Here is a 13524-nt window from a genome sequence, read left to right as displayed (position 1 = left end):
ACGAAATTTAAAATACGACATTTCAAGCTTCGTGCTAATTTGGAGGCTGGGGTGTCCATTGAGTAACATTCCTATTAAGAAAAAAACATATGAAAAGACCAAAGATGACAATTGAGATCTTAGGGAGTCATGCATTACTCCTGCTTTGAGTTAAGGCACAGAACATACAGGCCAGTCTTGCAGCTTGCAACTCTGCAAGGGCAAGTAGCAACTGCTCCCAGTGAGCACATGATTGTGCCAACATGCGGGTGATGGAAATACAAAAACTGCACATGCAGGCTTCATCAAGCCGCTGTATTCCAGTAGCAGTACATGATGGGTGCATCCTGGAGAGAATCTCTTTCTCTTTCATAGCCTTAAAGAGCTAATAGTCTTTTAAAGTTGGGAGGAAAAGTGGCGCTTCCTTGTACAGCCTCATGGTCTAAGGCTAGAGAAAATAGTGGCACGAGTGAGTCTTTCTTGAACTAGACAACTGATCCTGAATTCATTTGTAGGGCTAAAATTAAGTGGGAAAATTATTGGGGAAAGCATTGCAGAACCATGGCTTGTTCCTGCTGAAAACGGCTTCATAAGCAAGCCCACAACCACCACCTCCACTACCAAAGAGTCTCCTACACTGTGGGTCTATGACATCACAAAGGGCCAGCTATTCAAAGTTGAGTTGGCCACAGCTCTTATAGCCAGTCCTTGCCTGTGGCTGAGACTGAGGGGCAGAGGACCAGATCTTTGTTAACTCATTTCTCCTATATGTGGCTGTTGTGACATCCTCAGACCATGATGCTGGCACTTCCCATGGTGAGTGGCATTTTGAGTATATAAAACTGCCTTATACTTAGGTCACATGATTGATCTGCCCTGGCAGCAGTAATTCGGGGCTTTCAGTGTGGAAGCTTGGGACCTTATGCATATAATGCATGTATACTCTCCTGCTGACTTGCATTTTCTACCACCCACTTTAACCTCCCTCTCATTATAGTCAACACTTTTCAGCTCCCCTTTCCCTATTTTAGTTATCAGGATTGGTAGAAGGATGATTGTAGACCTGGAATTGCTTCATCAAGTGGATAATTTAACATCTCAGATGGCTTCCAGGAAAGATGTTTTCACTGATATGTTTCAGTTAGAGCAAAAAAAAAAAACAACTTGTTGCATCTGTAGGAAAGATGGTAGCAGTGGCGGGTTTTGGGGGGGTTGGGCAGGGGGAGAGAAAGTAGGGATGTGGCAGAGTGAGGGGGCAGTGAGATCAGAGGAGCCCCAGAGTTGTGGCAGGAGCCCCACAGGTGTGCACACACCTCCAGGACTACTGTCGCCAACCTGGAGTTCCCATCATTGCTGACACCTAACCCAACGCCACCCCTATCTTGATGAGTGCAGTGTGGTCACTACTTGGAGGATGCCATTGCCTCTGCCACAGCCATGACCCACCATTGGAAGTGAATCGTAGTCAGAGACCAAAGCAAGTCTCATGTATTAAAGATGTGCAGTCATGGGGTATCCTATGAACTTGCATGAGCCAATGAAGGAAATGAAAGAGAGCTCCACTGGTTTGAGTAAGACCACTTCCCATTTTCCCAGTGATTCTCCAAAGTCTTGGGAAGAGGTTTTGCCTACATCTTCTGTATATTATTCTTATCTGCACTTTGAATATCAAGACTTCATTTTTCATGTTTCTTGGTAGTCTTCCTTCCTTCCTTCCTTCCTTCCTTCCTTCCTTCCTTCCTTCCTTCCTTCACTGCAAAAAAAAGTTGAATGATTTCCGAATCCTTTTTTGCCTTTCAGTAATATATGCTACAGCTTGCAATTTTGTGGTGCACTAGCACTTAAAGGAAAAGTTTGTTAGTCATTTGCAGTAACTTGTCTGCACCAAAAGCCTGGGAAAATAAAAAAAGGGGGATGAAGGTTCCTATTTTCCAGCAGGTATGTAAGAGGGGAAATCCATCTTAGCCTTTCTACTACTGGATCCTACTGGGTCCATCTTGGGAGATGTATTTTACATGTGAGGTATCAATGTCGTTCATACGGAAACTTATAAGTTGACAGGAGCTGAGGAGGATCCAGCTCAAGACGATGGTGGTGGTGGTGATTAATTTATTACAATTTATTATGAATTAATTTGCTATCTTCATGCCTTGTATGTGTGTTTGCTTAGGGCTTCATTAGATACTTTTTCCTGCTTGTTGCTATTTTCCATGTTAAAGTGCATTTTTCTTCAGAAGCAAGATGTCTGTTGACTTAAGTTTGTTTACATTCTTTAAAAGTTCTATTTGTTTATTTTTAGGTTTATCACAGGCACCATCCTCCTCAAAGCTCTCGAAAGGTAGGTAAAAAAGAAAAAGGAAAATATGCTTGTTACTGTCCTCTTTTAAGTGGCTGTTTTTTCTCTGTGTTCACATTTCAGTAGTATAGGTCGCGTTGTTGTTAAGTTGTTTAGTCGTTTAGTCATGCCCGACTCTTCGTGACCCCATGGACCAAAGCACACCAAGCACTCCTGTTGTCCACTGCCTCCCGCAGTTTGGTCAGCACCTGCCAGATGACCACAGAGTAAGTTGTGTGTAGAGATGGTTGGAGGGAGTATCAAAACATGTTAAAGCAACTTTTATATTCCTAAAACATTGGAATGATCATATTCTGCTTCTCTATTTGACAACAGTGTAATATGCTCTTTAAGTGTAGAATGGAAAAAAAAAAAATTCCCTTCCTTACATAGGACATGATCCAGGCAAAATAAAGCACGACTTGGGCCACAGATCTCAACTGAATAAAGTTATGAGCAACTTTTCCACTGAAATTCAGTGGAACTAAAATGTGTTTTTTAAAGAACTGTGTCCATTGTGTTGTAGTTGTCATTTCCCACAACCCAAGGACATTGCAGTGTTTGTGGGAGGAATAAAAAAAGAACAAGGTTCAGGTTCAGACTACTTCTTGGTTGGGGGAAGGGGTAGAATGGCCAAGAATACTGGTTTCTAACAAATAAATTTGACTGCCAGGCTGATGTGCCTTATTTGAGGCCTCCTGGCTGGAGAATATTGCTGAGCCACTACCCTTTGACTCAGTGATTCAGTAGGGGACTCATCGTCTTATCTCTCCAGCCATGCAGAAATTAAAGACTGCAAAGTAAGACGAGGGACCTTTAACCAGCCAGCCAGCATCTCCAGGGAGGTGGAGTCTACCACACTCCATGTGTGGCTGGCCTGTGTAAGGTGTCAGTTGGCTTTAGCTCCCTGCAGAGAAAACATTTTCTGTTCCTCACTTAGCAGGGCCCCTTGGGCCTATCTGCTCTCTGCTTTGACAGGACACTCCCTACAGCCCATGCAAGGCTTGAGCTGCCATGGAACTGGAAGGTCCTTATATTGAATGACTACTTTCAATTACAGAATTGTTTCCATGGCTTGGATGGGGAACCTGAGGCCCTTCCAATATTGTTGGCCTGCTACTCCCACCACCCCCAACCATTAGCCATGCTAGGGATTTGGAATCCCAAAAGATCTGGAGCACCACAGGTTCCTCATAACCAATTTAAAAGAATCGGTCTTAAAACGTTGCTTCAGATGAGAAGTGTTGTAGCTGATCAGAAAGAGTCCAACATGTTGACCTTTCATGGGCACTGCATCAAAATGGCTAATGCCTGAGGATAATATCAGTGACGGTCTGCTGCGTTTCTGCTTGAGATCCCACAAGTTCAGTTGATGCTCATGATGCTTCCATCCGAGAAGAAAGAAGTATAAATATTTTCATCCATCCTTTCAGTCATCTTGGTCTTTAAACCTGTGGGAATCTTCAGTGTTTTGAGTTCTGATTTATTAACATGGTGTGTGTGTGTGTGTGTGTGTGTGTGTGTATTAAAAACTGATTGAAAACTATCAGCAGGGATCAGTGTCATGCTTTTTAATAATCTTTTGAAATCCTGGCAAGACAAATTTCCTTGTTTTGCATTCAACAGCATGCAAATGAGACTTCTATAAGAGATAAAAATCATTATTTTAAAAGAGGTGGTTTTTTTTTTAAAAAAATAAGAAGATAAGGATTGGTATTGCTTTGCATGTTTTGTAGAACTTAGTAAATACGGTAGATAATTAAAATCACAATGGAAGATGTGCACTGGGATGGAAAATGAATAATGTTAAGGGTGCCAGATTGTCTTTTTCTTCAGACTTTCCCTTCTGCTGCAGATAAACCAATTACAATGATTTAAGAAAAAAAGTGATCAACAGGTGGCCTGTGGGCCAGCTCTGCTCCAAGGTAATTTTACCTGGTCCTTAGAGGCATTACCAAATTTTAATCAAGTTGTAGCAAGACATGATGTGGTTTAGCCATAGCATCAGGGCTAAATTTAGATGAAGAGAGGCCTAGGCTACTCCACTTGTGAGGCCCCTCCCCACCCCCCACCCTCACGACTAGAAGAAAATGGAAGAGTGTTATATACAAAATTGAGTGAAGCCAAGGATGATGACAGGTATTTAAAATTTCTCCTGTCAGTTTTAAAATACATATTAAGTCAGTTTTTAAGTAAAATACATATTAAAAGTCAGTTTTAAAATACATATTAAGAAGTAAACTACAACCATCAAATACAGCAAGGCTAAAATGTTTCCCCCCTAATCTTCCTCATAGCAAAATCATCCAAAACTTCCTCAAAATTTGTTTAAGTTTGTCACTTTCAATGTACAGAATGCTCAGTGCGGACAACCTTTCTTTAGACATTGTGGCCCTTAATTCATTTATAATTCTTTTGGGTCTTGAAAAACTCCTCTCTCCTGAGCAGTTAGTGACCATAAGGCTAAGAAATAGTGGCTTCCTGTTTCCGGTGGTGGAAAATAGCAGTCTCCCACACAATCGGACTCCAGCCGTTCCGATAATTCAGGGCTGATATGGGGGTAATTAGCCCTGGCAGCCTCCCCAGGGCAGGGGAGGACTGTCTCGACGACCCGCGGTTTGCCCCAGATTGCCAATGTGGCAGATGGCAGGGGCACTGGGTCACGGAGCAAAGGATGGACTGATACTCCTGTGATGCCACCCCATAGCCGGACGCATCTGTTTGGAAAAATATAAAGATTTGAAAAACAAACAGACACGCTCTGAACTGACGAAGCTGAGGAAAAACCTGCAGTATGTAGTCTCTGGTGTAAAAGATCAAACTTCAAAGAGATCCTCATCATGATGTTTGGAATCTGGAGGGGCTTGGTATGTTTTTACTTCTTCTAACGTTAACAATTTGTATTGCATGCCAAGCCTCATTAAGAACCTAAATTGCTCTTCAAAAAGTGAGTACAGATGGACTTTTATATATAATTGGGACCTATTCACAGCCGCTTTTCTTTTAAGATTTGAAATGCCTGTTAAAGACGAAAGCAAAGAACAAAATGGCGTCTACCCACTACGCACTTATGGAATATCTGTAATACCTCCCTGATTAAGAGAAGCAGGAGCTAACTGTTGGTTGGTCATAAAGACTGGAAACAATATTATATATACAACTGTTTGCAAAAAGAAGTTTTTTATTATGAGCAACAGAAAGGGCTAAATGGATGTCTGGCAGCCCCTCTCTAGGGCCCAGAGGGGGGAATGGTTGGATTCCAGAGGCCAGTTGATTTACAACTGTCTGATATATGGCTACATTGCAAAGAGTCTGTTTAAGAATCAATCAACAAGGAGTTTTAGAAGGAGGTTTCTCTCTGTTTCTTTGATAACAGCTGGACGTGAAAGATTAACTATTTGGGAGCTGCCAAAATAACAATTCTCAAAGAAATAGCTGCAAGATTGCTTCCACATTAGAAAAGGCCATATGAATTTTGTCCTTGTATATAATTTGATAAAGGTCTGTATGAGACAGAGAATGCTCTGCTGTAGGCCTATGGCTTTGTGTCACGTACAGGTGAAAGTGCAAAGGTTCATCAATAAGTTTCAGGTCAATATCTTTTGGGTATGCTTCCATCAACAAAATCATCAAGTTTGCTGATGACACTACGGTGGTGGGGCTCATTTCAGGAGGGGATGAGTCCGCCTATTGGGACGAGGTGGAGCGGCTTTGTGCTTGGTGTGGAGAGAACAATCTGGCTCTTAATACGGCTAAGACCAAGGAATTGGTGGTGGATTACAGGAAAAAAAAGGCGGACATTCAGCCCTTGTATATCAACGGGGAACGGGTGGAGAGGGTGGCGGAATTCAGGTTTTTGGGAGTGACTATCGATCAGGGCATGACTTGGAGCGCAAATACCACTGCTCTGGTGAAGAAGGCCCAGCAGAGAATTTATTTCCTCAGACTTTTAAAGAAGAACAATCTGAGTGAGAGACTGCTGGTGTCCTTCTACCGAGGTTCCATAGAGAGCGTTCTTACATACTGTATTTGTGCCTGGTTCTCCAGTTGTACAGCTAGGAAGAGGAAGGTGCTCCAGAAGGTCATAACCACAGCCCAAAGGATTATTGGTCATCCCCTCCCATCTTTGGAAGAACTGTACGGTTCCCGTTGTCTTAGGAAAGCAAACAATATCCTGCAGGATGTATCTCACCCGGGATACAGTCTGTTTGTACTACTGCCTTCTGGCAGGAGATACAGAAACATCAAGTCAAGGACAAACAGACTGAAAAATAGTTTCTACCCAAGAGCTGTGGCCTTCTTAAATGCTGTAACTCGATAGTGTGACCTGGGAGTTTGATGGGTGTGGGTGTGGGTGTGGCTGGAATGTGGTTTGTTTGGTTGTTGTTGTTGTTTTGCTTTTGTTGTTTTTAAGGGATGGCAGTGGCGTAGCGTGGGTTGTCAGCACCCGGGGCAAGGCAAGTGATTTGCGCCCCCTAACCCGTGGATTTGCGCCCCCTAACCCGTGGATTTGCCCTAACCCCAGAAGTTGCGCCCGGTGCGGCCGGCCCCCCCTGCACCCCCCACGCTACGCCACTGAGGGATGGCATCCAATTTCGTTGCACTTGTGCAATGTTGCACTTGTGTAATGACAATAAAGAATCTATCTATCTATCTATCTATCAACTGTTCAACACCTTGCTTAATTTCTTGCTTAGATGCTGTCAAATTAGAAAGAATGGCAAACAATTGTGCAACATCACTCTACACAGTACTACTTCTTTTTAAATTGGCTTCAAGTGCATCTAATATAGGAATAAAGGATTTTATCCTAAACCTGACTCTTGAAGAAAGTGCATCTAAGGCACCAGGTACACTTCTGCCATTTCTTTGCCATTCCCTCCCTCTTTGTCTCCTTGTTTTGTAGTTGACATTTGGCAAGGTGGCTTTTGCTTGTTTCTCAAGCTCATCAAAATCATCTCTAATTTTCCTTTAAAAATCCAGAAGTGAACTGTACAAACTTGCACAAGAACTCAATAACAGGTCTGATTTATGAAGGGCTTTGCTGACCTTGTGAAAATGACTAGCACACGGGTCAAAAAATGCAGCATAAACACAGATTCCAGTTCTTCCATTTTCTGCAAAAGATTGTTAGCTTGGAGCCTGGTCTCCCCCTTCCCATTAATGTCAGAGTCAGGATGAGGTCCAGTTACCAACCTGCAGCAACCTGGCCTCCTGCCTTCTACAGGTAGTTCCGAGGATCCCTTCCCACTGCTGCCTTCCCTGATCCCAAAGGCCTCTCTCTGCCTGTGGGCAGTCTGCAGTGCATGCTACAGGCACCAACAGGCTCTGTTGATGTGTGTGAAAGATAGTGTGAAAGATAGACTTCTCTGCCTGGGAGGGGTGAGGCCAGTGCCAGTCACATGAGTTTGCCTTGCTCTGTTCAAGCCAAGGAGGAGGGAAGGAATGGAAGAGACTTGGGAGAGCTTGCTTGCCTAGTTTATCTGCCCCAGCCCCCCTCCCATTGATTAAAGTGCAGCATGTACCACTACTGACCTGACCCTTGAGCTAGGGAAGGCTGTGCAGCTGGTTGTTGACTCTGGGCCTGCTGGCTCTGGATTCTGAGATGGAAAATTCTGGGGTGTGAGGATACTCAACAGCCCAGCTTATCAGGGCAAAAGTCCCTGCAGGTCTCTGCGGTTAGCAGAAGAAGGAAGTTCCAGCCAAATACAGGAGCAAAACAGCGGTCAGTAGACCACAATCTTTATGGTTCCACAACAGGTCTCCACACAGAGTAAGAACCCCGAACATGGGTTACAAGCTCTTTGAAGACCTTCTGTCCCTACCCAGAATACATTTCCAGAACCATCATTGATACATCACTGATATATCATTATGATGTCACAAGGAGGGAGAAGAGTCGTGAGGTTATCCAAGTTCATCAACTTGCCCCAGTTATCAGATCAAGTTCCTAACACCTTAAGTAAAAAATAAAGGTAAAGGGACCCCTGACCATTAGGTCCAGTTGTGACCGACTCTGGGGTTGCGATTCTCATCTCTCACTTTATTCGCCGAGGGAGCCAGCGTACAGCTTCCGGGTCATGTGGCCAGCATGACTAAGCCGCTTCTGGCGAATGAGAGCAGCGCACAGAAACGTCATTTACCTTCCCGCTGGAGCGGTACCTATTTATCTACTTGCACTTTGACGTGCTTTTGAACTGCTAGGTGGGCAGGAGCTGGGACCAAGCAACGGGAGCTCACCCCATCGCAGGGATTCGCAGGAGCTGGAATCAAGCAACGGGAGCTCACCCCGTCTCGGGGATTCACCTTTAAGTACCCGCCACCTAAATAACAATAAAACCATCTATGCATATCTTTGCCTTCTGGCCTTCCTGAGGATGGGCTGTGGGAACACCTTGCCTCAGGAAACCCATCAATGGATGTTCATTGTTCCCTCAAGGGAGGGGTTCTCTGTACTTGACTGTATATCCCAAGGATTATGGAGGAGGGTGGTATCCAAGTTGAGTACATGACCTGTCGCTTAGAGGATTATGGAGGAAGGTGATGTCCAAGTCTGCCTTTCCTTTTGAAGCAACATGGCATTGAAATGGAAGAATTGGTTCTGGCATTGATTTTATGTGATTTTCAAAGGTTAGTAGTCAAGTTAGCACGGTCAAGTACAAAGGTATACAATTTTGACACTTTCTTGCAACAATTCAACAAGTTTTGCCAATAGAAACCAGAAGAGATACAATTTGCAAGATTTCTCCATTAACAGTGTAAAGGCTTATTATCCCGGGGTTTTGAGGGAGGAGAGGTGTTGAGAGGTGACACAAATCATTTCCAATAAGTGCCCCCCTTTATTTCCATAACAAGTCGTTGAGTCTGTACTCTGAATAGTGACACCAGGGACCTAGAAGTGGCAGTGCTTGTCAGCCCAGCCCCTGCACAGTCTCATCAGGGCTGGCCTTAAGGCAGTTGGAGCAATTGGACCAAATTGGGCCCCGCAGGCTGCTCCTAAGGGGGCCCCTGCACCAGGGCAATCTAGATGGATTGTATTTATATCTCTAAGATTCCAAATTGGGCCCCATTGGCTAGCCCTGTGTCTCATAGTCACTGGGCCTGAGTTGCCCTGCCCTCACATGAAGTCTTGGGTTTGCAATTTTAGGAGAGGGGAGACTGCAGCGCTGGAGTGGGGAGTGGGCAGGCTGGCGAGGCCCCCTAGATTTAGAGGTCCTAGGCTTCAGCCTACTTAGTCTATACAAAATTCCGGTCCTGCATAGCATCAAGTTGAAAGGGAAAGAAAAATATAAGTTATTAAAAAGGGATATATTTAATGTCACAGCTCTTTTGATTTTGTATTCAGCACTGTATATAAATGTATTTTTATAATAATGCTGTGTTTGAATGCAAGGGGCCAACTCTGCATTCAAGGCACTTGACCACTTGTGGGGGTTCAGTTTGTATGGCAAAATAGACCTTTGGCTTCTTGCAATACTGAATGGAGATCAGCAAATTTAACCATTCCACATTTAGGATTTTTGGGGACTGTATTTTGAAACAACAACAACAAAAGCATAATAGCTTATGGCAAGAGTAGCTAACCTGTGGCATTCCGAATAATGTACCATCATCCTACAACTCCCATCACCCTGAGAGCTAAAATTCAACAACATATAGAGGGGCACAGGTTCCCCAACCCTGACTTAAAGTAACCTGTAATTTAAGTTGTAGAAAACACCGTTCACACAGTTCAAGCCCAGAGATGCTGGGTTCATGGAGGGGGAAGCCCAAGTATGTCTACTGTTCCTGCCCCCGGATTTCACATGTTGAACGTCTCTGCATTTGGATTGGGTGACATAACAGACAACCATTGTTTGGTGCTATGGGAACAAGCCTGGGCAAGGACCAGACATAAATGCTCTCTTCCTGTTTCCTTCTCCAAGATTGTGGGTTCAAGGTAGCAATGGGAAGCATCTGCTTGCTAGTTTAACTACAGTTTATTGTCATGTCTGGACTGAAATAACCTGTGGATAGTTTGAGCCCATGGCTTTTTGAAACAAGCCAAGATAATAAACCACCAAATACAAGTAGTTTCATTAATGTTATGCTAAACTACGGATTAGCATTGTGTCCCATACAGTTCAATTAAATATGCTCCACAGTGCATATACAATAGTGAGTGCAATGCTCTAACTGAAATTATGTGCACACTTACTTGGCACATAAATTCAAGTCCACATAAATTCAAGTGGATTTGTTTTCCAGTAAACATGCATAGGACTTGCATTTGACTTGAAGTAGGGCTGATGCTAAAATTGCAGCCTTGCGATGAACTACTCCATCTGCAAATTGTAGTTGTCTGATTCCTGACAATATTCTGATATGTCTTTCCTCGCTTACACCAGCAGCAGTCGTGTGTCCTGACATCACTGGTAAGTTGAACTGCCCATTTGTTGAGGTGGAGAAAGGAATTTGATACAGGGTTGCCATTTTCATCCTAGTTTGTTCCATGTATTTTTTTGTAACCTGCACTTCTCCCCCACAATGAAGGCAATTAGTAACACTGGAAACTTATTTGTATTTTTCACACCATTCTTTCTAATGGCATCGTGCTTTTATGCTCTTGTTGAATTGTTGGTTTTATTTGTACTGCCATTTTTTGTTTTAATTGTGTGTTGTAATTTTTACTGTCAGCCACCCTGTGGATCTGTGAATGGAAAGTTGGGGTAGGAATCCTCTAAACTACTGCAGCCTTGTTTTCCCTGTATCCGCTTCCACTGTTTATGAAACAGCTGTTTCACAAAACAGCTCCTGAATTCTAAGCATTGTTCCCCACCCCACACACAAATGGCTTCATCTATGCAGCAGAAATGATTAATCCTGTTCTGGAAAGGCCATGCCGGCTGGGCTTTTCTCCAGACATCCATTATGTAATCACTTTCTTATAGCTGTACAGTTTTCTGTTAGTTGCAAGGGGGGGTGAAGTAAATGTTTTTCAGCTCAGGCACTGAGACTTAAATGAAACAGTGAGCTGAGGACAAGGAGAGTGTTCCCAGTCCTAGGTGTGCCCATTGCAATCAGCACAATCCAGAAGTTGTTCAGCAGAATTTTTTAGAATACCAGACACTTCCAAGATTCTACTCAATATTACCCTTAGCTATTCAATTGTACAAGGAGTAGGTGTGCCTCTGCTCAAACCTCTTTGCCACACCTTTCCCTGAGCTTGCATAATGGGGAAGTTGATTTATGAAAATATGTGTCATGCAGTCTAGAACAGTGGTTCCCAACCCTTTCCCCCACGGACTACTTGGAAATTGCTGAGGGTCTAGTTCTAGTTAATCCAGAGCACTTTTGTCTCTAGTTCTGGCCATTGATGGCTCTGGCGCCCTCCGCTACCAGTGTTGTGACCCTTCAGTAGAAAAAAAAAATTCCCTCCTTTGCCCTGGAGGAGCAGTCTCTGCTATTTGAATGTGTTCATGCCATGGTTTTCCCTCACCACTGATGCACCATTGTGTTGGGGAGTGTGCCTGCCTAGGAAGTGGTTTTGCATGAGGAAAACTGAAAGTCTCTTTCATCCATCAAAGAGGGAAGCCCAACTCTGGAATCTTTGTTAGGACCTTTTTGGCATGAAGGACAGTATGTGGAAAGCTGTCAGTATATAAAAGTTATTTCAGAGCCGTGTCTGCATATTTTCATAGCTGCATGGATTTGGAGGTTAAACTGCCTAGTTCTGCAGCATCACATCCCTTTGTATGCACTTACAATGAATCAGCAGAATTGTCCCCAAATACTAATTCCAAAGGCTGTTTTGTTTTATCAAGAACTCATTAACAAATGTAAATATTATATCTCTGTTTCAGCTCATCTGTATGTTCACTGAATAAAGTCATTTGCTAAAGTAAACTCTTTTAAACTTTTAAAGTTCCACATTACACACTCTGGATTATTCTAAATTGGTCTCCTGGCCATTTTCATTTTCATTCCTGCCCACCTATTGCAATTTATTATAATCTACTCAAGTCATTTCCCCAGTGCATGTTGAGCTTTCTCTCCAGATGTCAGCAAATGATCTGCACAGGTTGCATATATTAAAAGTTCCTAGTGATCACAGCTTATTCAAAACCATTGTGTGTGTGTGTGTGTGTGTGTGTGTGTGTGTGTACACAATAGCCTTCATGGAGCCCAAATTTTTCATGCTGCCAACTGCTGGATTTCACTTCCACTCATTTTAAACCTGATGGTTTCTTTGTTGGAGAAAAGCAATTGCACACCTCACAGGAAAAATGTGTTCTGTTAATTAAAATCTTAGTATTCCTTCCCGGCATCATGCAGTATAAAATATCAGAATGGAGTCTAGAAAGATCTGCAACAGCCCCCAATATGGTCCAGAAGGCAACACCCTGGATTGAAGACTTGGATCCAGCTCAACACAGGCATGCTTTCTGAAGAGAGGTTGCAGTCAGTCATACATTTTATGTCTGGTAAAATTTAAAACAGTAATTCTACAGGTGCAAACACCCAAACTGTGATATTGGATTGATCTTTTGCCCTAACTTTGCAGTGCAAGCTTTAACTATGTAGCCTTGTAAGAGGCATCACTGCTACTGCTAGCATTCAGCATTGATATTTGTAGGGTGCCAGGGGACAACTCCCTGTTCTTACCTGTTATTGCCAAACATTGCTAGTTCGAGGTGCTTCCTGTGTTATGGAAGGTGGTCTCCTCCCTCTCCCCATGGGTTCTCTCTCTACTCTATTCTTCCTCTGCAGAATCTACAACTCTTTCCTAAAATTCTCTTGAGATGCACATCTGCCCTAAATGAATTATAAACCCTGAACGAAGCTCTTCCTACAGGGAAGGTGTTTACTCCTTTCTCTCTTCTGACATGCATAGCTTGTGTGGGGAAAATTCTGCTGGTTGCCTACTGCTGGTCTCAGCTAGCATGACAGTACCATTCAGAGAGCCACTGAAACCTAATAAGGCATGGAGGGCAAAAACATGCAATTCTGCTTCTCTGCAATGTTTTCCTACAAGGACTGCAGAATTTCCAAAAATACCAAGAATATAATAAGCTCTTCTGGATGTGATCAAATGCTAATTTAGTTCAGTATTCACACTGGTCAAGCATATACCTACAAGCAAGGCATGATGGTGATAGTGTTCTCTTGTTCATGTTCCCCACACAATAAGATCTACTGGTAGTTTTATCCTCAGTGAATTTTTCTAATCC

The 13524-nt window shown here is 43.2% G+C and overlaps 1 protein-coding gene across 1 annotated transcript in view; it reads left to right on the top strand.

Moving 5' to 3' along the window:
• The window catches only part of ANK3 (ankyrin 3), a 393627-nt gene that overhangs the window by 24507 nt on the left and 355596 nt on the right, over positions 1 to 13524 (top strand). Inside the window, exon 2 of the mRNA XM_081861089.1 lies at positions 2279 to 2317. Coding sequence (XP_081717215.1) covers positions 2279 to 2317 — 39 coding nt within the window. The remainder of the gene's footprint in view (positions 1 to 2278; positions 2318 to 13524) is intronic.

Source organism: Podarcis erhardii, assembly GCF_964252035.2.
Source record: "Podarcis erhardii genome assembly, chromosome: 5".
Lineage (NCBI taxonomy): Eukaryota > Metazoa > Chordata > Lepidosauria > Squamata > Lacertidae > Podarcis > Podarcis erhardii.
The sequence above is the reverse complement of the archived record's forward strand: the minus strand, read 5'-3'. Positions and strand labels throughout refer to the sequence as shown.